At 42.5% G+C, this 20749-nt stretch overlaps 1 protein-coding gene across 1 annotated transcript; it reads right to left on the bottom strand.

The window, feature by feature from the left end:
• Positions 1-16553: 16553 nt before the first annotated feature.
• LOC122047562 (protein NRT1/ PTR FAMILY 5.10-like) lies at positions 16554-18868 on the bottom strand. Its single transcript, XM_042608925.1, has 3 exons — positions 18735-18868; positions 18412-18629; positions 16554-17896 (listed from the first exon to the last, which is right to left on the bottom strand). The coding sequence occupies exons 1-3, from the start codon at positions 18859-18861 to the stop codon at positions 16748-16750; spliced, it is 1494 nt and encodes a 497-aa protein (XP_042464859.1). The 5' UTR covers positions 18862-18868; the 3' UTR covers positions 16554-16747.
• Between the last annotated feature and the right edge of the window lie 1881 nt (positions 18869-20749).

The raw sequence follows: 20749 nt of genomic DNA, 5'->3' as shown, positions 1-20749 counted from the left end.
GCGGAGAACTTGGACAAAATGGCCGAGCGCCGGACCCGGCTGGAGGCAGGTGGAAGAGTGCTGACCGACACAGCCTCGATAGGGTTGGCAGGCGGGTTCAGTTGAGACGGATTCCGATCGGAGGATAATGCCTTCACATTAGGGTTTTCCCACGAGAATCGGATCCCGTCCGCTCGGACACATGAACAGCGGAAGTAGCCGATCGCAGCGGCGTCTCCGTCCGGCTCCTTTTTTGTCTGAGCGAGCGCTCGCCTTCCCGATCGGAGCCTTCCTCCTGGACGGTCGGTCCCTGTTTGATGTGGAGCCTCCCGTCACCTCCACGGGGGAGGCCTGAGCAGCCGACTCCTCTGCGTTTGTCCCGCTCCACGAGCGTGAGAGCCGACTGGGATGATGCCCAGTTGCTCCATCTCCTTGGCGGCTGCTGCCTCAAGCGCCTCCGCTTTTCTCTTCAAAATCCCGAGCATCACGGACTCCATGACGATATTTGCTGCAAAGAAAGAAGAAGAAAATCAGTTAGCACTCAAAGTGCATAGGCAAGTGAAATTCTTACCAAAGCTGCTCGGGAGTGGAGTTCGGCTCAGACTCAGGCCGAATATATACAGCACGCCTTCAGGAAGAAGCTTGTTGATGTCGAGCTTCAGACCGGCAAGCATGTTCGCGGCCTGAAGATAGTCCGGTTGAGTCTTAAATCTTTTTAGCTCGGGAGAAGTGGGCGGTCCGACCTGCCATTTGGTTTGGAAGGGAGCCCGCCCGGGGAGACGAAGATAAAAGTAATACTCCTTCCAGTGTTTATTGGAGGAGGGAAGTTTATCAAAAAAGACTAGGCCGGGCCGAGCCTGGAATAGATAGGTACCCAGCTCGGACTGCTTGGGTTAATAAAAATAATGAAAAATTTCCGGGCGGAGAGGAATGTGGTTTATCTTGAACAATACCACCACTCCACACAAAAGGCGAAAAGTGTTGGGAACTAATTGGGCGAGCGGGAGACCAAAGAAATTGCTGGACTTCTCTAAAAAGCTAAAATGGATGAAGCACGCCCCGTCGCTACACCAATTACTATAAACAACTCTACACCTTCATCCTTTCCCGCTCTGTCAAATCCATAGATTTATCAAAGCATTGTTGGCGCCTTACAATATATCACTATCACACGTCCTGATATTACCTTTGTAGTAAATCGTGTTTGTCAATTCATGCATGCTCCAACTGAACAAAATTGGGATAATATAAAAAAGAATACTTCGCTATCTTAAAAATACTACTCTACATGGTATTCTTTTATATCGCCAATCATCTCGAGATTTACATGCTTATAGTGATACGGATTGGACAAGTTCTCCTGAAGATAGATGCTCTACGAATGGATATGCAATATTTCTTGAACGAACCTTATCTCATGGAATTCGAAAAAGCAACCTACGGTATTGATGCGGATGTAGCCTAAGGTCTTAAGCATGATTAGGGAAGAAAAGAAGGGTATTTTGGTCATTTTGCATGTTGAGGGTTTAGAGATTTAAAGGGGAAGCACTGTTCACAGCTGAAAGGGGGTTGGGGTGCGTGGTTCCGGGACGGCCGCCAGGGAGAAGCTTTTCTTCCTCTCCCGCCCCTCGTCGGCTTTGAGGCCTGTCACTGGCAGATCCCCTCCTTTTCTCCATTGCCTCCTTTCCTTCGGCCTTCTTCACGTCAACACCACCGAGAAGCATTGTCATCTACTCCTTTCCTTCTCCTCCTTATGCTGCTGCCGCCAGCGCAGCGCGTCGCCACCGTCGTCAGGTATGCCCCACCGTTCCCTCTCCTCCACGCTGACACGATCTGCTCCTCACGTCGGTTGTCGCCTCCTCTGCCCCTTCGCACTGGTCGTCGCCACAAGGGGAACGCACGGCAAAGTCACGTTGCTGCCACCTCATCGCCCCGCTGATGCATACGCCACCGGGAAAGATCGCCTCTAGCTACAGCGGTCGGCGGCGTCTCCCGCTGCCACTACTGCCTCCAGCGTCTGTCATGTTGGGACCGAAAAGTAGCTAGAGGGGGGGTGAATAGCTCGCCGCGATCTTCGTGCTTGACGTTGCTTGTTTCTTCAAAGATGTGCAGCGGAAAATACAAAGAAACAAACTACAACGCTAACAAATGAATTTTACTTGGTATCCACCTCACAAGAGGTGACTAATCCAAGGATCCACACACTCACGCACCCTCCACTATGAAAACCCTCCTTTATGGTAACTACCAAAGGCGGAGAAGCCCTACAAGTTCACACTACAAGAAGAAAAGGAAAGGGAAACAAAAATACAAGCAAAAAGCTTACAATGAGTATAGAAACTCTAACCCTAGCTTTCTTCTTCAGCTGTAGATCCGCCTCTTGACTTGGAAAACCTCCAAGAACCTTCAAGAACTGGCGATCTGATCTTTGTGGAGAAGCTGTGGAAGCGCTGAAGTGATCTGAGATGAATCGGTGAAGTTCTACTGAAGGAAATAACGCCTGCGGCTTAAATCGACGCCAATGGTCGGATCCCGATCGATTGGATTGCTCCCAATCGATGGGGGAGGCTTTGGATCGATCCACGGATCGATCCAGAGCGCCTCTGTGCTCTCTGGAATAGCCTGGATCGATCCAGGGCTTATCGCACATAAACAGCAGCTCCCAATCGATCCACTGATCGATTGGGACCTCTGGATCGATCCACCGATCGATCCAGAGGGGTTCTGTTCGAGGGGACTCACCGGATCGATCGGCCGATCAATCCAGATCTTCTGGATTGATCCACTGATCGATCCAGATCTGCTAGATCGATCCACTGATCGATCCAGATCTGCTAGATCAATCGGTTGATCAATCTAAATCTGCTGGATCAATCGGCTGATCAATCCAGATCTTGGTTTTTGCCCAAAACCAAGTCCAAAGCCCCCTAAACCAACATCTAGTCAATCATGACTTGTTGGTACATAAGACATAGCATCCGGTCACCCTTGACCAGCTAGGACTCTCTCACCAAGTGTCTGGTCAATCCCTTTGACCCACTTGGACTTTTCTCTTCTTGCCAAGTATCCAGTCAATCCCTCTGACCTACTTGGACTTTTCTTCCTCGTGCCAAGTATCCGGTCAATCCCTTTGACCTACTTGGACTCTCACCAGATGTCTGGTCAACCTTGACCCCTCTGGATTTCTCCTGCCTGGCTTCACTCATCAGGACTTTCCTAATTGCCTATCTTCACTCACTAGGTCTTTCACCTGGCTTCACTCACCAGGATTTTCCTCCTGCCTAGCTTCGCTCACCAGGACTTCCCAATTGCCTAGCTTCACTCACTAGGTCTTTCACCTGGATTCACTCACCAGGATTTTCCCTTCTGCCTAGCTTCACTCACTAGGACTTTCTTCTGCCTGACTTCACTCACCAGGACTTTCTACTGCCTAGCTTCACTCACTAGGACTTCCTTCTGCCTGGCTTCACTCACCAGGACTTTCAGTCAAGTATCCAGTCAACCTTGACCTACTTGACTTTCCTTCACAATTTTAACTGGTCAACTTTGACCAAACGGGAATTGTATCAACAATCTTCTCAAATGAACAACTGCACCTGCATTGTCCATATCATCTATACCCAATATATTGTCAAACATCGAAACCCAAACCAAGACTCAGGCTTGGTTAACCAGGTCAACCTTGACCTAGGGAATATTGCACCAATAATCTCCCCCTTTTTTATGTTTGACAATACCTCTTGTTAAGTTAGGAAATTAGGCTACTCCCATAGCCTCAACTCCCTTCATGCCAATATATGAATGATGGTTCCCTTCATTCTCCTCCTTTCCTAGAGGGCAAACTCCCCCTTTAGGTACTGAAGGCCTAACTTAACCATGCATTCTCCCCCTATTGACACACATCAACAACATGCCCTCATCATTGGGCACACATCAAGAACAAACTCTCCCCCTGAAGAGTTACCCAATGTTGTTTACAACTTCACTCGTTGCTCAGAACACAATAATGAAGGTCTCATACCCTTCATTATCATCAATTTGCTCATCCGTGAGCAATAACCACTTAAACAATGAGGATATCCACTTCCCATTAAATCCCAACGCCCAACCTTGAGCATTTCCTCTAAAAGAAGGTTAACCACCTTCCAAGGTGTATGAAAAAAATAGTGTTCATGTCTTTAAAGAGTCTCTCCCCCTAAAGACATGGTGATAACTTCTGTCATTGCACCAATAATGACTTGGAATCCCTAAACCTTTAGGAAATCCAAATTTAGAAGTTTTGAGATTCAAAAATTCAATATTGAAATCAACCTCAACCTAAACTTCAATTTAGTCTTTCTTAACCAATCCATCCTTGTTTTCAATATGAAAATACCTTTTTTATGTATACACATGTATTTTGAGGGGGTTAGGAATGGTTACCTAGACTAAAATAGGTTCAAAATGCTGAAAATAAGCTTTCCCAGCCAAAATCAACATCTTCAATCGATTGGAGTTGGGTTCCAATCGATTGAACCCTGCTGAATAGTCTTCTTGGATCGATCGGCAGATCGATCCATCGAGCTTCTGCTCACGAGAAATGCCTTCTCAATCGATCGGCTGATCGATTGAGGCACTCCAATCGATCCACTGATCGATTAGAGGCCTAAAATTGCTGAAATTCAATTTCAGCAAATTTCAGAAACCCCTAGAAAATTCTACAAAATTCAAAAAATCGTAAAAATTTGTGTAGACATTATTTAGGATATAATTTATCATGGAAAAATAGTTTTCTATGAAAATACATCATATTTTCAAAGATTGACACAAACTTGAGAACTTGCAAAAACTTTAGTGTTTTCTTCAAGTTTGTGTCTAACTATTTAATGGTGATTACTATCAAAAGATAGCCTTCACCAAAGTTTTCCAAAATTATTTTAAAAATATTTTCAAAACCAATATCCCACCATGTTCCTTGGGCTTAATGCACATGACTTGTACATTAGCTTTCCCAATGATGGGAAAACACATAACTATGTGTTTTGATGAACTTAAAACTCAAAGAAATGCACTAAATCAACATGTTGAGTTTTGTTCATCATCCTAACATTTCACTTGTATCTATTGTGCACAAAATACATACAAGTCATCTTATAGGTCTTTGTGAGATATAAATTTTGATTTTGCCCTAATCTAGGGATCATGCATATCTATTTAGGCATTTTGAGTGGTAAACATCCACCAAGGATGTTACTTGTTAATTCCACTTGTTTATAAATGACATTTGTCCTTAATTTTAAGGAAATAAACATAATGCATGATAATGTTATGACATACATCAAAAAGAAATAATTTTCAAAAAAAAATTCTTATAACTACATGATGTATGTATGGCATGACATGGTATTTTTGTATTTTCATGATAAGGCATGAGTGCAAAAATAAAACATGATATCATGGCATATAATGGGCAAACAATCATGGCAAGGTTTAGCATAAATAAAATACACCTAGATTACCTACCTAAGTATTCTTAACCCCATAGCTAATTTTAAATCTAACCTAGATTGCCCAAAGTGCTTCAAGACAATGCCAAAGTCTAAATTTACATTTCTAATACTCTTGATTAATTTATGCCAATTGAAATTAATCATATTCCTCAAATGTTGGCATATTTCGTTTTTCCACAAGAGTAGCACTTTAAATTAAGGCCTAGATTTGCCTTAAATTACTAAGAAAATACCAAAATCTCAACTTGGTATTTCTTATGTTTTCCCAAATTGTGCCAAATAAAACTAAAATCAATATCTTCACTTTTGGCACACTTTACTCTTCCAAAAAGTAAATTATAAACCTTTTTCATTTTCAAAGGTTGATAATAACTTTGAAAATGCTCCTTGAGTGTCAATTTCTTTAAAGTTGGGTTAACTACCCTTCTTCTTAGAGTTGACACTCTCTAACCCATATATGGGTTAGAGAAAATGCTCCTAGGAACCCAACATCTATTGGTGCTCCTTGGAGGCTCTAGGTATTCACTAGGGATAACTTCCCTAGATACCTTCCTAGTGACCTTGTTTGGCTTCTTAGAAACCTTGGTCACTTTTCCTAGGTCAATCCTAGGGATTGCTTCACTTGTGACCTTGTTTGTGACTTTCTTAGACTTCTTAGAAGTCTTAGTCACGTTTGTCGTTGCAAAAATGCTTCTAGGGATAACTTCCCTTATATCCTTGACTTAACTTTTAGACTTAGGGTTGCTTCCATAGCTATATTGAATCCTATGGTAAGTAGGTACATCCTTTTTGATTTTAGGTTTGTATCCCAAACCTCTATGGCCCTTGGATGACCCTTGTTGTCCTAAACCTAGATTTTGCTCATTTTACCCTTTAAGGATATTTTCCATCCTTTTTAGGGTCTTTTCTAGTTTGTCAAGTCTTGACCTCAAGACTTGATTTTCCATCACTAAGTCCTTAGTTTTTGGTTTTCCATTAAATCCATGAGCATTTTTGTTTCTAGGCTTGTAGCTAAAATACTTAGAATTCTTGCCTAGACTTTTATCAACATTCCTAGCCCTAGGTGTAGTGATTTTAGCATGAAAAGCTACATGATTTTCTTTAACTTTATCATGCCTCCTATTTTCATGGTAAATAGCATTCAAATGATATAGGTTAGTACTTACATGCTCTTTACCATACTTTAAAGGGATAGGCTCAATGAAAGTTACCTTTCTTTTTACCTTGGAGGCTCCCCCTTGACTTAAACTTCCTCCATGAGTCTTGACCACCTTCTTCCCCTTAGGGCATTGAGTTCGGTAATGCCCCTTTTGGTTGCAAGAAAAACACACAATGTGCTCCTTGCTCTTCTTTGTTCCGGGGATGGTCTTCTTGGGTTTCTCCTTGCTCTTTTGTGCCACTTGGCCCTTCTTCTTGGCCAATTTAGGGCATTTACTTTTGTAATGCCCTTTTTCCCTACATTCAAAGCATATAATATGATTTTTATTATTAATTGAAATGTTTATACCTTTTTGTGTAGGGATGACACTTTCTCCTTTGGATCCGGAGGTAGAGGCTTCCTCTTGTTCCGAAGATGATACTCCTTCCATAGATTTAGCTTGACTTGTGGAGGTGGAAGCTTCTTCCTCCATTTCTTCTCTTGACCCGGATGTAGAAACTTCTCCTTCTTCTTGATCCGGTGTCACCAAAGATTTCTCCCCCTCAATCCTAGAGGTGGAGACTTCCTCATCTTCATCTTGTATATGGAACAAGGAGTATGCTCTCTCCTTGCCCTCTTCAATGCATTCCTTTGAAGGTGAAGTTTCTTGGACTTCCTCTTCTTCGGAAGTTGAGCATCTCTCAACTTCGGAGTCTTCCTCCTTTTGGTCTTGATCCAGTGAGTCACCCTCTTTGAATTCTAATTGATCTTGTACAGTGGAGGGGATCTCATGAATCCTTGCCAATTTGCTCCATAGCTCTTTGGCATCTTCAAATTCTCCTATTTTCTCCAAGATGTTGCTCGGCAATAAATTGACCAAAAGCTTGGTCACTTTGTCATTGGCCTCACATCTTTGGATTTGGTCTTGGCTCCACTTGCTCCTCTTGAGTACTTTGCCCTTGGAATTTGTGGGAGCTTCAAAACCTTCCATGAGAGCAAACCATTGCTCTATCTCCACCATTAAGAAGTTTTCGATCCTTGATTTCCAAAGATCGAAGCTTATAGATGTGTATGGTGGAGGCACCCTAGTGTCGAATCCGAGTCCATCTCGGAATTCCATTTGAAGTTGAGCTTCTTGTGATGAAGTCTTCGACTTGTAGAATTGCTCCAACTTCTTCACCCTCTAGCTTTGCTTGTTTTGTTTGCCCCTTCCGGCGATGATTCCGGTGAAGAGGGGCCTCGCTCTGATACCACTTGTTGGGACCGAAAAGTAGCTAGAGGGGGGGTGTATATCTCGTCGCGATCTTCGTGCTTGACGTTGCTTGTTTCTTCAAAGATGTGCAGCGGAAAATACAAAGAAACAAACTACGACGCTAACAAATGGATTTTACTTGGTATCCACCTCACAAGAGGTAACTAATCCAAGGATCCACACACTCACGCACCCTCCACTATGAAAACCTTCCTTTATGGTAACTACCAAAGGCGGAGAAGCCCTACAAGTTCACACTACAAGAAGAAAAGGAAAGGGAAACAAAAATACAAGCAAAAAGCTTACAATGAGTATAGAAACTCTAACCCTAGCTTTCTTCTTCAGCTGTAGATCCGCCTCTTGACTTGGAAAACCTCCAAGAACCTTCAAGAACTAACGATCTGATCTTTGTGGAGAAGCTGTGGAAGCGCTGAAGTGATCTGAGATGAATCGTTGAAGTTCTGCCGAAGGAAATGAACGCCTGCGGCTTAAATCGACGCCAACGGTCGGATCCCGATCGATTGGATTGCTCCCAATCGATCGGGGAGGCTTTGGATCGATCCACGGATCGATCCAAAGCGCCTCTGTGCTCTCTGGAATAGCCTGGATCGATCGGTGGATCGATCCCGGGCTTATCGCGCATAAACAGCAGCTCCCAATCGATCCATTGGGACCTCTGGATCGATCCATCGATCGATCCAGAGGGGTTCTGTTCGCGGGGACTCACCGGATCGATCGGCCGATCACTCCAGATCTTCTGGATCGATCCACTGATCGATCCAGATCTGCTGGATCAATCGGCTGATCAATCCAGATCTTGGTTTTTGCCCAAAACCAAGTCCAAAGCCCCCTAAACCAACATTTAGTCAACCATGACTTGTTGGTACATAAGACCTAGCATCTGGTCACCCTTGACCAGCTAGGACTCTCTCACCAAGTGTCTGGTCAATCCCTTTGACCCACTTGGACTTTTCTCTTCTTGCCAAGTATCCAGTCAATCCCTCTGACCTACTTGGACTTTTCTTCCTCGTGCCAAGTATCCGGTCAATCCCTTTGACCTACTTGGACTCTCACCAGATGTCTGGTCAACCTTGACCCCTCTGGATTTCTCCTGCCTGGCTTCACTCACCAAGACTTTCCCAATTGCCTAGCTTCACTCACTAGGCCTTTCACCTGGACCTCCTGCCTAGCTTCACTCACTAGGACTTCCCAATTGCCTAGCTTCACACACTAGGTCTTTCATCTGGCTTCACTCACCAGGATTTTCCCTTCTGCCTAGCTTCACTCACTAAGACTTTCTTCTGCCTGGCTTCACTCATCAGGACTTTCTACTGCATGGCTTCACTCACTAGGACTTCCTTCTGCCTTGCTTCACTCACCAGGACTTTCAGTCAAGTATCCAGTCAACCTTGACCTACTTGACTTTCCTTCACAATTTTAACTGGTCAACTTTGACCAAACGGGAATTGTATCAACAATCTCCTCAAATGAACAACTGCACCTGCATTGTCCATATCATCTATACCCAATATATTGTCAAACATCGAAACCCAAACCAAGACTCAGGCTTGGTTAACCAGGTCAACCTTGACCTAGGGAATATTGCACCAACAATCTCCCCCTTTTTTATGTTTGACAATACCTCTTGTTAAGTTAGGAAATTAGGCTACTTCCATAGCCTCAACTCCCTTCATGCCAATATATGAATGATGGTTCCCTTCATTCTCCTCCTTTCCTAGAGGGCAAACTCCCCCTTTAGGTACTGAAGGCCTAACTTAACCATGCATTCTCCCCCTATTGACACACATCAACAACATGCCCTCATCATTGGGCACACATCAAGAACAAACTCTCCCCCTGAAGAGTTACCCAACGTTGTTTACAACTTCACTCGTTGCTCAGAACACAATAATGAAGGTCTCATACCCTTCATTATCATCAATTTGCTCATCCGTGAGCAATAACCACTTAAACAATGAGGATATCCACTCCCCATTAAATCCCAACGCCCAACCTTGAGCATTTCCTCTAAAAGAAGGTTAACCACCTTCCAAGGTGTATGAAAAAATAGTGTTCATGTCTTTATAGAGTCTCTCCCCCTAAAGACATGGTGATAACTTCTGTCATTGCACCAACAATGACTTGGAATCCCTAAACCTTTAGAAAATCCAAATTTAGAAGTTTTGAGGTTCAAAAATTCAATATTGAAATCAACCTCAACATAAACTTCAATTTAGTCTTTCTTAACCAATTCATCCTTGTTTTCAATATGAAAACACCCTTTTTATGTATACACATGTATTTTAAGGGGGTTAGGAATGATTATCTAGACTAAAATAAGTTCAAAATGCTGAAAATAAGTTTTCCCAGCCAAAATCAGCATCTTCAATCGATTGGAGTTGGGTTCCAATCGATTGAACCCTGCTGAATCGATCCACTGATCGATTCAGTCTTCTTGGATCGATCGACTGATCGATCCAGCGAGCTTCTGCTCGCGAGAAATGCCTTCTCAATCGATCGGCTGATCGATTGAGGCACTCCAATTGATCCACTGATCGATTGGAGGCCTAAAATTGCTGAAATTCAATTTCAGCCAATTTCAGAAACCCCTAGAAAATTCTACAAAATTCAAAAAATCGTAAAAATTTGTGTAGACATTATTTAGGATATAATTTATCATGGAAAAATAGTTTTCTATGAAAATACATCATATTTTCAAAGATTGACACAAACTTGAGAACTTGCAAAAACTTTAGTGTTTTCTTCAAGTTTGTGTCTAACTATTTAATGGTGATTACTATCAAAAGATAGCCTTCACCAAAGTTTTCCAAAATTATTTTAAAAATATTTTCAAAATCAATATCCCACCATGTTCCTTGGGCTTAATGCACATGATTTGTACATTAGCTTTCCCAATGATGGGAAAACACATAACTATGTGTTTTGATGAACTTAAAACTCAAAGAAATGCACTAAATCAACATGTTGAGTTTTGTTCATCATCCTAACATTTCACTTGTATCTATTGTGCACAAAACACATACAAGTCATCTTATAGGTCTTTGTGAGATATAAATTTTGATTTTGCCCTAATCTAGGGATCATGCATATCTATTTAGGCATTTTGAGTGGTAAACATCCACCAAGGATGTTACTTGTTAATTCCACTTGTTTATAAATGACATTTGTCCTTAATTTTAACGAAATAAACATAATGCATGATAATGTTATGACATACATCAAAAAGAAATAATTTTCAAAAGAAAATTTTCTTATAACTACATGATGTATGTATGGCATGACATGGTATTTTTGTATTTTCATGATAAGGCATGAGTGCAAAAATAAAACATGATATCATGGCATATAATGGGCAAACAATCATGGCAAGGTTTAGAATAAATAAAATATACCTAGATTACCTACCTAAGTATTCTTAACCCCATAGCTAATTTTAAATCTAACCTAGATTGCCCAAAGTGCTTCAAGACAATGCCAAAGTCTAAATTTACATTTCTAATACTCTTGATTAATTTATGCCAATTGAAATTAATCATATTCCTCAAGTGTTGGCATATTTCATTTTTCCACAAGAGTAGCACTTTAAATTAAGGCCTAGATTTGCCTTAAATTACTAAGAAAATACTAAAATCTCAACTTGGTATTTCTTATGTTTTCCCAAATTGTGCCAAATAAAACTAAAATCAATATCTTCACTTTTGGCACACTTTACTCTTCTAAAAAGTAAATTATAAACCTTTTTCATTTTCAAAGGTTGATAATAACCTTGAAAATGCTCCTTGAGTGTCAATTTCTTTAAAGTTGAGTTAACTACCCTTCTTCTTAGAGTTGACACTCTCTAACCCATCTATGGGTTAGAGAAAATGCTCCTAGGAACCCAACACCTATTGGTGCTCCTTGGAGGCTCTAGGTATTCACTAGGGATAACTTCCCTAGATACCTTCCTAGTGACCTTGTTTGGCTTCTTAGAAGCCTTGGTCACTTTTCCTAAGTCAATCCTAGGGATTGCTTCCCTTGTGACCTTGTTTGTGACTTTCTTAGACTTCTTAGAAGTCTTAGTCACGTTTGTCGTTGCAAAAATACTTCTAGGGATAACTTCCCTTGTATCCTTGACTTGACCTTTAGACTTAGGGTTGGTTCCATAGCTATATGGAATCCTATGGTAAGTAGGTACATCCTTTTTGATTTTAGGTTTGTATCCCAAACCTTTATGACCCTTGGATGACCCTTGTTGTCCTAAACCTAGATTTTTTTCATTTTGCCCTTTAAGGATATTTTCCATCCTTTTTAGGGTCTTTTCTAGTTTGTCAAGTCTTGACCTCAAGACTTGATTTTCCATCACTAAGTCCTTAGTTTTTGGTTTCCCATTAAATCCATGAGCATTTTTGTTTCTAGGCTTGTAGCTAAAATCCTTATAATTCTTGGCTAGACTTTTATCTACATTCCTAGCCCTAGGTGTAGTGGTTTTAGCATGAAAAGCTACATGATTTTCTTTAACTTTATCATGCCTCCTATTTTCATGGTAAATAACATTCAAATGATATAGGTTAGTACTAACATGCTCTTTACCATACTTTAAAGGGGTAGGCTCAATGAAAGTTACCTTTCTTTTTACCTTGGAGGCTCCCCCTTGACTTAAGCTTCCTCCATGAGTCTTGACCACCTTCTTCCCCTTAGGGCATTGAGTTCGGTAATGCTCATTTTGGTTGCAAGAAAAACACACAATGTGCTCCTTGCTCTTCTTTATTCCGGGGATGGTCTCCTTGGGCTTCTCCTTGCTCTTTTGTGCCACTTGGCCCTTCTTCTAGGCCAATTTAGGGCATTTACTTTTGTAATGCCCTTTTTCCCTACATTCAAAGCATATAATTTGATTTTTATTATTAATTGAAATGTTTATACCTTTTTGTGTAAGGATGACACTTTCTCCTTTGGATCCGGAGGTAGAGGCTTCCTCTTGTTCCGAAGATGATACTCCTTCCATAGATTTAACCTGACTTGTGGAGGTGGAAGCTTCTTCCTCCATTTCTTCTCTTGACCCGGATGTAGAAACTTCTCCTTCTTCTTGATCCGGTGTCACCAAAGATTTCTCCCCCTCAATCCTAGAGGTGGAGACTTCTTCATCTTCATCTTGTATATGGAACAAGGAGTATGCTCTCTCCTTGCCCTCTTCAATACATTCCTTTGAAGGTGAAGTTTCTTGGACTTCCTCTTCTTCGGAAGTTGAGCATCTCTCAACTTCGGAGTCTTCCTCCTTTTGGTCTTGATTCAGTGAGTCACCCTCTTTGGATTCTAATTGATCTTGTACAGTGGAGGGGATCTCATGAATCCTTGCCAATTTGCTCCATAGCTCTTTGGAATCTTCAAATTCTCCTATTTTCTCCAAGATGTTGCTCGGCAATAAATTGACCAAAAGCTTGGTCACTTTGTCATTGGCATCACATCTTTGGATTTGGTCTTGGCTCCACTTGCTCCTCTTGAGTACTTTGCCCTTGGAATTTGTGGGAGCTTCAAAACCTTCCATGAGAGCAAACCATTGCTCTATCTCCACCATTAAGAAGTTTTCGATCCTTGATTTCCAAATATCGAAGCTTGTAGATGTGTATGGTGGAGGCACCCTCGTGTCGAATCCGAGTTCATCTCGGAATTCCATTTGAAGTTAAGCTTCTTGTGATGAAGTCTTCGACTTGTAGAATTGCTCCAACTTCTTCACCCTCTAGCTTTGCTTGTTTTGTTTGCCTTTTCCGACGATGATTCCGGTGAAGAGCGGCCTCGCTCTGATACCACTTGTTAGGACCGAAAAGTAGCTAGAGGGGGGGTGAATAGCTCGTCGCGATCTTCGTGCTTGACGTTGCTTGTTTCTTCAATGATGTGCAGCGGAAAATACTAAGAAACAAACTACAACGCTAACAAATGAATTTTACTTGGTATCCATCTCACAAGAGGTGACTAATCCAAGGATCCACACACTCACGCACCCTCCACTATGAAAACCCTCCTTTATGGTAACTACCAAAGGCGGAGAAGCCCTACAAGTTCACACTACAAGAAGAAAAGGAAAGGGAAACAAAAATACAAGCAAAAAGCTTACAATGAGTATAGAAACCCTAACCCTAGCTTTCTTCTTCAGCTGTAGATCCGCCTCTTGACTTGGAAAACCTCCAAGAACCTTCAAGAACTGGTGATCTGATCTTTATGGAGAAGCTGTGGAAGCGTTGAAGTGATCTGAGATGAATCGGTGAAGTTCTGCCGAAGGAAATGAACGCCTGCGGCTTAAATCGACGCCAACGGTCGGATCCCGATCGATTGGATTGCTCCCAATCGATCGGGGAGGCTTTGGATCGATCCACGGATCGATCCAGAGCGCCTCTGTGCTTTCTGGAATAGCCTGGATCGATCGGTGGATCGATCCCGGGCTTATCGCGCATAAACAGCAGCTCCCAATCGATCCACTGATCGATTGGGACCTCTGGATCGATCCACCGATCGATCCAGAGGGGTTCTGTTCGCGGGGACTCACCGGATCGATCGGTCGATCAATCCAGATCTTCTGGATCGATCCACTGATCGATCCAGATCTGCTGGATCAATCGGCTGATCAATTCAAATCTGCTGGATCAATCTGCTGATCAATCAAGATCTTGGTTTTTGCCCAAAACCAAGTCCAAAGCCCCCTAAACCAACATCTAGTCAACCATGACTTGTTGGTACATAAGACCTAGCATCCGATCACCCTTGACCAGCTAGGACTCTCTCACCAAGTGTCTGGTCAATCCCTTTGACCCACTTGGACTTTTCTCTTCTTGCCAAGTATCCGGTCAATCCCTCTGACCTACTTGGACTTTTCTTCCTCGTGCCAAGTATCCGGTCAATCCCTTTGACCTACTTGGACTCTCACCAGATGTTTGGTCAACCTTGACCCCTCTGGATTTCTCCTATCTGGCTTCACTCACTAGGACTTTCCCAATTGCCTAGCTTCACTCACTAGGTCTTTCACCTGGCTTCACTCACCAGGATTTTCCTCCTGCCTAGCTTCATCACTAGAACTTCCCAATTGCCTAGCTTCACTCACTAGGTCTTTCACCTGGCTTCACTCACCAGGATTTTCCCTTCTGCCTAGCTTCACTCACTAGGACTTTCTTCTGCCTGGCTTCACTCACCAGGACTTCCTACTGCCTGGTTTCACTCACTAGGACTTCCTTCTGCCTTGCTTCACTCACCAGGACTTTCAGTCAAGTATCCAGTCAACCTTGACCTATTTGACTTTCCTTCACAATCTTAACTGGTCAACTTTGACCAAACGGGAATTGTATCAACAATCTCCTCAAATGAACAACTGCACCTGCATTGTCCATATCATCTATACCCAATATATTGTCAAACATCGAAACTCAAACCAAGACTCAGGCTTGGTTAACCAGGTCAACCTTGACCTAGGGAATATTGCACCAACATGTCGATGCCTGACGCATCCGGCAACCGCTGATGCCTCCGGCGACAGTCGCCGACACTTCCAGCATTGCCGACATCGCCCCCAGCGGGTGCTGCCTCTGGCGACAGCCACCGTCACCCTCCGGGCAGTTGTCGTTTGAATGCTCAGGTTTGCCTACTTTGGCCTTCGAGTCGAGATAGTGTTCGACCATCGAGCCGAGGTGGTTCCGGCCATTGAGCTGCTGGGTTTTACTCTGCGCATCGTTATTATGAGTGTGAGTTATCTGTACTATCCGGCCTGCGTGTCGCGTATCGGCCTGTGAGCCGTTGTCATGTCCCGACTTACATGCCGCTTTCCGAATCCAGGCTGCACGGGATTCCGTGTCGTCGCCCCCCAGATCCTACTCCTCAACTGGCTCACACCCCTCTACTCGTCTGGGCCGCTACGACTCGATCAGCACCGCAATCAGCTCACCGACCCATCCGAGGGCGCCCCCGGGGCTAGGGTACGTCATCGTACTCGTCTTACATTTACTTCATTGTTGTGCTATTATTTGATTGCTTATACATTTGTGGGACCCGCCTCGAGCATCGGGGTACCAGGGACTGGGGCAACTCGGTCACTGGCTACAGGTATTGTTGACCAGAGGACCTCTGACGACTTGGTCAACACAGAAGACAGCTCACCACCGGGTCATGGGGATGCGGTCAACCTTCCAAACACGTCACGCCGGCAGGTCCGTCTTCTCAGCTTCTCGACAGGATCAGGTATCTCATTTAAGCACCGAGACAAAATATAAAGCTATACCAAATACGTCTGAAATTATTTGGGTTTAATCACTTCTCTCTGAACTTCATCTTACATCAAATATTGCACCAAAAATTTAATGTTATAATATTAGAGCAACATATCTCACAGCAAATCTAATTTTTCATACTCGTACAAAACATGTGAAAATTGATTTCCATTTTGTTCGAAAGCGTGGGGTGACTCAATGATTATTGATCTCTTATATTTTTACGGAGGATCAAATTGTTGATATCTTTACTAAGTCATTATCCAAATAACGTTTCAACAAGCTAGTAAGTAAATTCAACGTCAAAAATCTCTCGTTGAATTTATCGAGAGAAAAAAAAAATTATTCAACTAACCATATTAAAATTAGGATATAGTAATAAATCAATTAACTAATTTCCTTTTAATACTTTATCAATTTACCAAGTATATCTCATGGACAAATCAATCAAAAAAAAGTATTTCATTATCTATTCTATCTCGTCTAATTAATTTAACAGCTCCATCGTCTTCATCTCTTCGGCCACCCTATCCACAAGCTTCTTTGCCCTCCTTGCCTTCTTCTAATATTTATATTTGATTTATGATAATATTGGAGCTAACGTAGATTATTAACCATTGGTCACTAATTAACCACCTCCTAGCTATTTCTTATACACATATGCCTGAGCGAAGCACAAGAAGAGGGCCAACCCTACTGCACTGAGTACGGCGAGCAGCCAATAGAAGTAGTCGAAGTGGCCGCGGTTTATGTCGTCGGCGAACCAGCTGTCTCCACCGCCCATCTTGCTGATCTTGTCTATCGCTGACACCAGCCCCCCGCTGAGCAATTCACCGACACCGAAGATGCTCAGGTAGAGGCCCAGCCCCAGGCTGCGGTACGCCTCCGGCACTTGGTCGTAGAAGAACTCCTGCAGCCCAATCATGGTGAACACGTCGGAGACACCGAACAGCGCATACTGCGGCACCAGCCACCACACGCTCATGCTGTCGGACTCCCGGGCGACTTCGAGCCGCTTCATCTCGACTAAAGCGGACACAACGATGGAGACGAGGGAGATGAACATCCCGGCGCCAATCCTCTGGAGCATGGTGATGCCGGAGGGGCGCTTGGTGAGGCGCCGGGCGAGTGGGACGAGGAGGCGGTCGTAGACCGCTACGAAGGTGATGATGGCGACGCTGGAGCAGACTTGGAGGGACGCCGCCGGGAGTTCGAAGTTGGGGCCGAGGTGCCGGTCCAAGCTGGCGCCTTGCTTGGTGAAGAGCGTCGGCGATTGGCAGAAGACGACGGCGTAAGGGAGTAAGGTCGCCCATATCGGTACCAGCGGGAGCAACCGCTTCAAGTCTCCACGCCGGCCATCACTGGGGCAATTTGTCGAGGATTCGGTGCGCACCGGGTACAAGCGATAGGTCTTGGTGCCGAGGAGGAAGAGGAGAAGGGCGGCGGTCATGACGAGGCAGGGGATGCCGAAGCCGAGGGCCCAGCTGACGTAGTCCTGGATGTAGGTGAGAAGGAGGTTGGCGACGAGGATGCCGGCGCTGAGGCCAAAGAACCACCAGTTGAAGAAGGAGCTCTTGGCGGCGCGCTCGGCAGGGTGGCCGTCGTCGAACTGGTCGGCGCCGAAGGACTGGACGGAGGGCTTGTGGCAGCCCTGGGCAAGCGCCATGAGGTAGAGGGAGGCGTAGAAGGAGGCCACCTGTCCGGCCGCCGGCGCACAGTCGGCGGGGTCCGTGGTGGCGGCCTCGCCGCAGGGCGATGAATGCAGGGAAGAAAGCGTCATCAAGCTCAATCCCTGCGGTTCTTCCCTCCATTAGCGGATGGTACAGGAAATGAACAATTAGCTTCGTAATTAATTATTAATTATCTCCAATTAATATTTTTCACTTGCACTTAAATTAATCATAATTCATAAAAGTTAAAAAAGTATAGTATTAGCACAAGCAAGTCGATTGTTAAATTTAAAGGGCCTCATCTTTTCAAATCTTCAATGCCCTCACAATTTGAATTATAAAAATATAAAACGAGGTATATTTTATCCGTTTGCCTCGTCTTTAATTTTTTAATATCAAATTGCGAAAAAACAGGAGGACAATGTACAGGAAGCATCCATGTTTACTTAAGAGACGGACAATCCGTGCCGGGCCACCACACTACCACAGGTCCACAGAATGTAGAGACGGACAATATGGTGGAAAGAAAGAGTGATAGGGATAGAAGATAATAATAAAAAACAAATCTTGTCGTTATGCCAATTTTGGGAGAAAAAACATTGAAAAAAAAAAAAGCACAAGATTAGAATGGACTGACCGACATATAGAGGAGGGAGGCGCCGACGATGGTCCAGTAGCGCCCGAAATAGGAATCGGCGACGAAAGCGCCCAGGAGAGGCAGCATAGACGCCACGCCGCTCCACACATTGACGGCCGCGGCCGCCGTCGCCGTCGACTCGCGCAGCGGGCCAGTGAGGTAGGAGATCAGGTTGTTGGCCACGCCGTAGTAGGTGAACCGCTCGCCGATCTCCACCCCTGGAGGCGGAGCGCCGGCGGCGAGATTAGGGCAAAGGGGTAAAAAGAGATCGCCGCGATCGAGGAGATGAGATGAACGGGAAAAATCGATCGATCGGTACTTACATATGATGAAGACGGCGGAGATCCAACGGCCGGTGGTCGAGCGGGAGGCGGGTCGGCCGGCGTAGTCGACGGCCCCGTCGACGACGTCGGAGCTTCCGTGGGGAAGGAGGAGAGCTCCGTAATCCATCGCCCTCTCCTCTCGGTCTCGGAGGCACGCTGAAAAAACAGTTTTTTTTTTTTTTTTTTTTTTTTTTTGCTACAATAAAAAGCTGATTAGTATTTTACAGTTCGATAATGGTTGCGACCCGCGTTGTGAATGGATCCCATACATCATCGGATCACCATCGTGTTAGCGGGTGTTGAGGGCTAACGTATTCGTCTTTTACTATAAAAATCTTTTTTAGATGGTTTAGTAGTTAATATATGAGATATCATGAAATTTAGAATTCGAATCTCATATAGTCAAGTTAAATGTCTCTTTTATATGCTAGTCAGTATTCCAAAGATTATTAGTTGTCCATGATTTATCTCTTTTGTATTAGTGCTGGGACATATTCATAGGAGCGTTGGGGATGAATGTATTCATCTTTTGACTTGTATAAAAATATGATTCAGTGGAATCAAATTGATCATCTTAAAAATAATTAATGAGACTAAGAACATCCATAATGCTCTATTAAAGGAATGTTATAACACTCTATTTGATATTAAAAGGATTATGAAGAGGTATTATAACACCTCTTGAAATTAGTCCAAGTGAGACGGGTGGGCCAGCCTGATGTACTCATTGATTTATATTTTTTTATATTTTTTATTTTATTTATTAAAAAATTATAAATTTTAAAATTAAAATTTAAATAAAAAGGATAAAAATTATTTTTTTATAAAGTATGATTATTATTAAAAATAATAATAATTTTAATATTTTAAAATATATTTAAATTATATTTATTTAATATATATTAATTTTAAAATAGTTGAGTGGACTATATATCCATAAATAATGAGATAAAAATTTTAGATAAAATAATTAATATAAATATTTTAATAATCATTCGTTTATTTTTTCTATTAGTCTAAACATTAGATGTGAATGAATTTATCTTTTAACATAGGGAAAAAATTGGTATAAAAGTATTACGAATAACCCATGTCCACAGCCTTCTGACGAGTGTTGTGACAAAGCATTTGGTCACAATGTCCCGCCAGATCCTCTAAATCATAATTTATGATCCAAAGATGAATCATATAAGTTAATTGGTTGATAAGGATGAATCCTATTTAATTAATAAGTAGTATCCATTTCTATCCATCAATGAATATAATCATTCATTCTCTGGATTATAAATTGCCGTGTAAAGATATATGCGATATCCATTGATTTAAATGGATGATGGTGATGATGTTAAAATTTTAATATTTTTTATAGAATATTAAAATGAGATATACTTTTGATTCGTCAAGTGATTGTCTATTTAATAATATTTATAAATAATATTTATTTTTAAATTTGAATATAAAGAATATATGATTTAAGGAGCAGTTATGACATTCCACAATTTGGCCTTCCGGTGTCTTTTTTTTTAAAAAAAATATAAAAAAACTCATTCAAATTTTCTATTAAAATAATACGGACGGGAAGGGTAACCAATTAAATAGGCGACAATGCGATAAATTAAAACTTAAAAATAAATATTTTTTGCCTTTTTTACAGAATTGATTTACGTGTTAAATCCAAAATGTAAATATTTTTATTAATAATCTCTAGATGCCTAAGCTAGAGTCGGCCATGAACGTCCTTAAGATCATGATATCATGAAAGGATATTTAGATTGTTATCCAGATATTTATAGTTCGAACTCTAGTTATATTATATTTATAGAAATTTTTTCTTTAAATGAGGAGCGTAATTAAAAGATGCTGGACTTCTGAACTGACCGCCACGTGCACTTCCCGATTTACTCTGATGACTAATGGAAAATTTTCATGGGACCGAACCGGTCACCCAGAGATAATTAATGAGATTATCACTTTTAGAGTCGGACATGAATGATCAAGATAAGTAGGGATGGTAA

This window comes from Zingiber officinale, chromosome 2B, assembly GCF_018446385.1.
Source record: "Zingiber officinale cultivar Zhangliang chromosome 2B, Zo_v1.1, whole genome shotgun sequence".
Lineage (NCBI taxonomy): Eukaryota > Viridiplantae > Streptophyta > Magnoliopsida > Zingiberales > Zingiberaceae > Zingiber > Zingiber officinale.
Note: the sequence above shows the minus strand (reverse complement) of the source record. Positions and strands in the feature narration are given on the sequence as shown.

Bases quoted from the DNA above. Each gene is read 5' to 3' on its own strand.
- LOC122047562 (XM_042608925.1), bottom strand. From the start codon at position 18,861: ATGGATTACGGAGCTCTCCTCCTTCCCCACGGAAGCTCCGACGTCGTC. The intron at 18,630-18,734 runs GTAAGTACCGAT...CTCCGCCTCCAG, and splicing joins CTCCGCCGTCTTCATCATAT to GGGTGGAGATCGGCGAGCGG. The intron at 17,897-18,411 runs GTCAGTCCATTC...GAAGAACCGCAG, and splicing joins CCTCCCTCCTCTATATGTCG to GGATTGAGCTTGATGACGCT.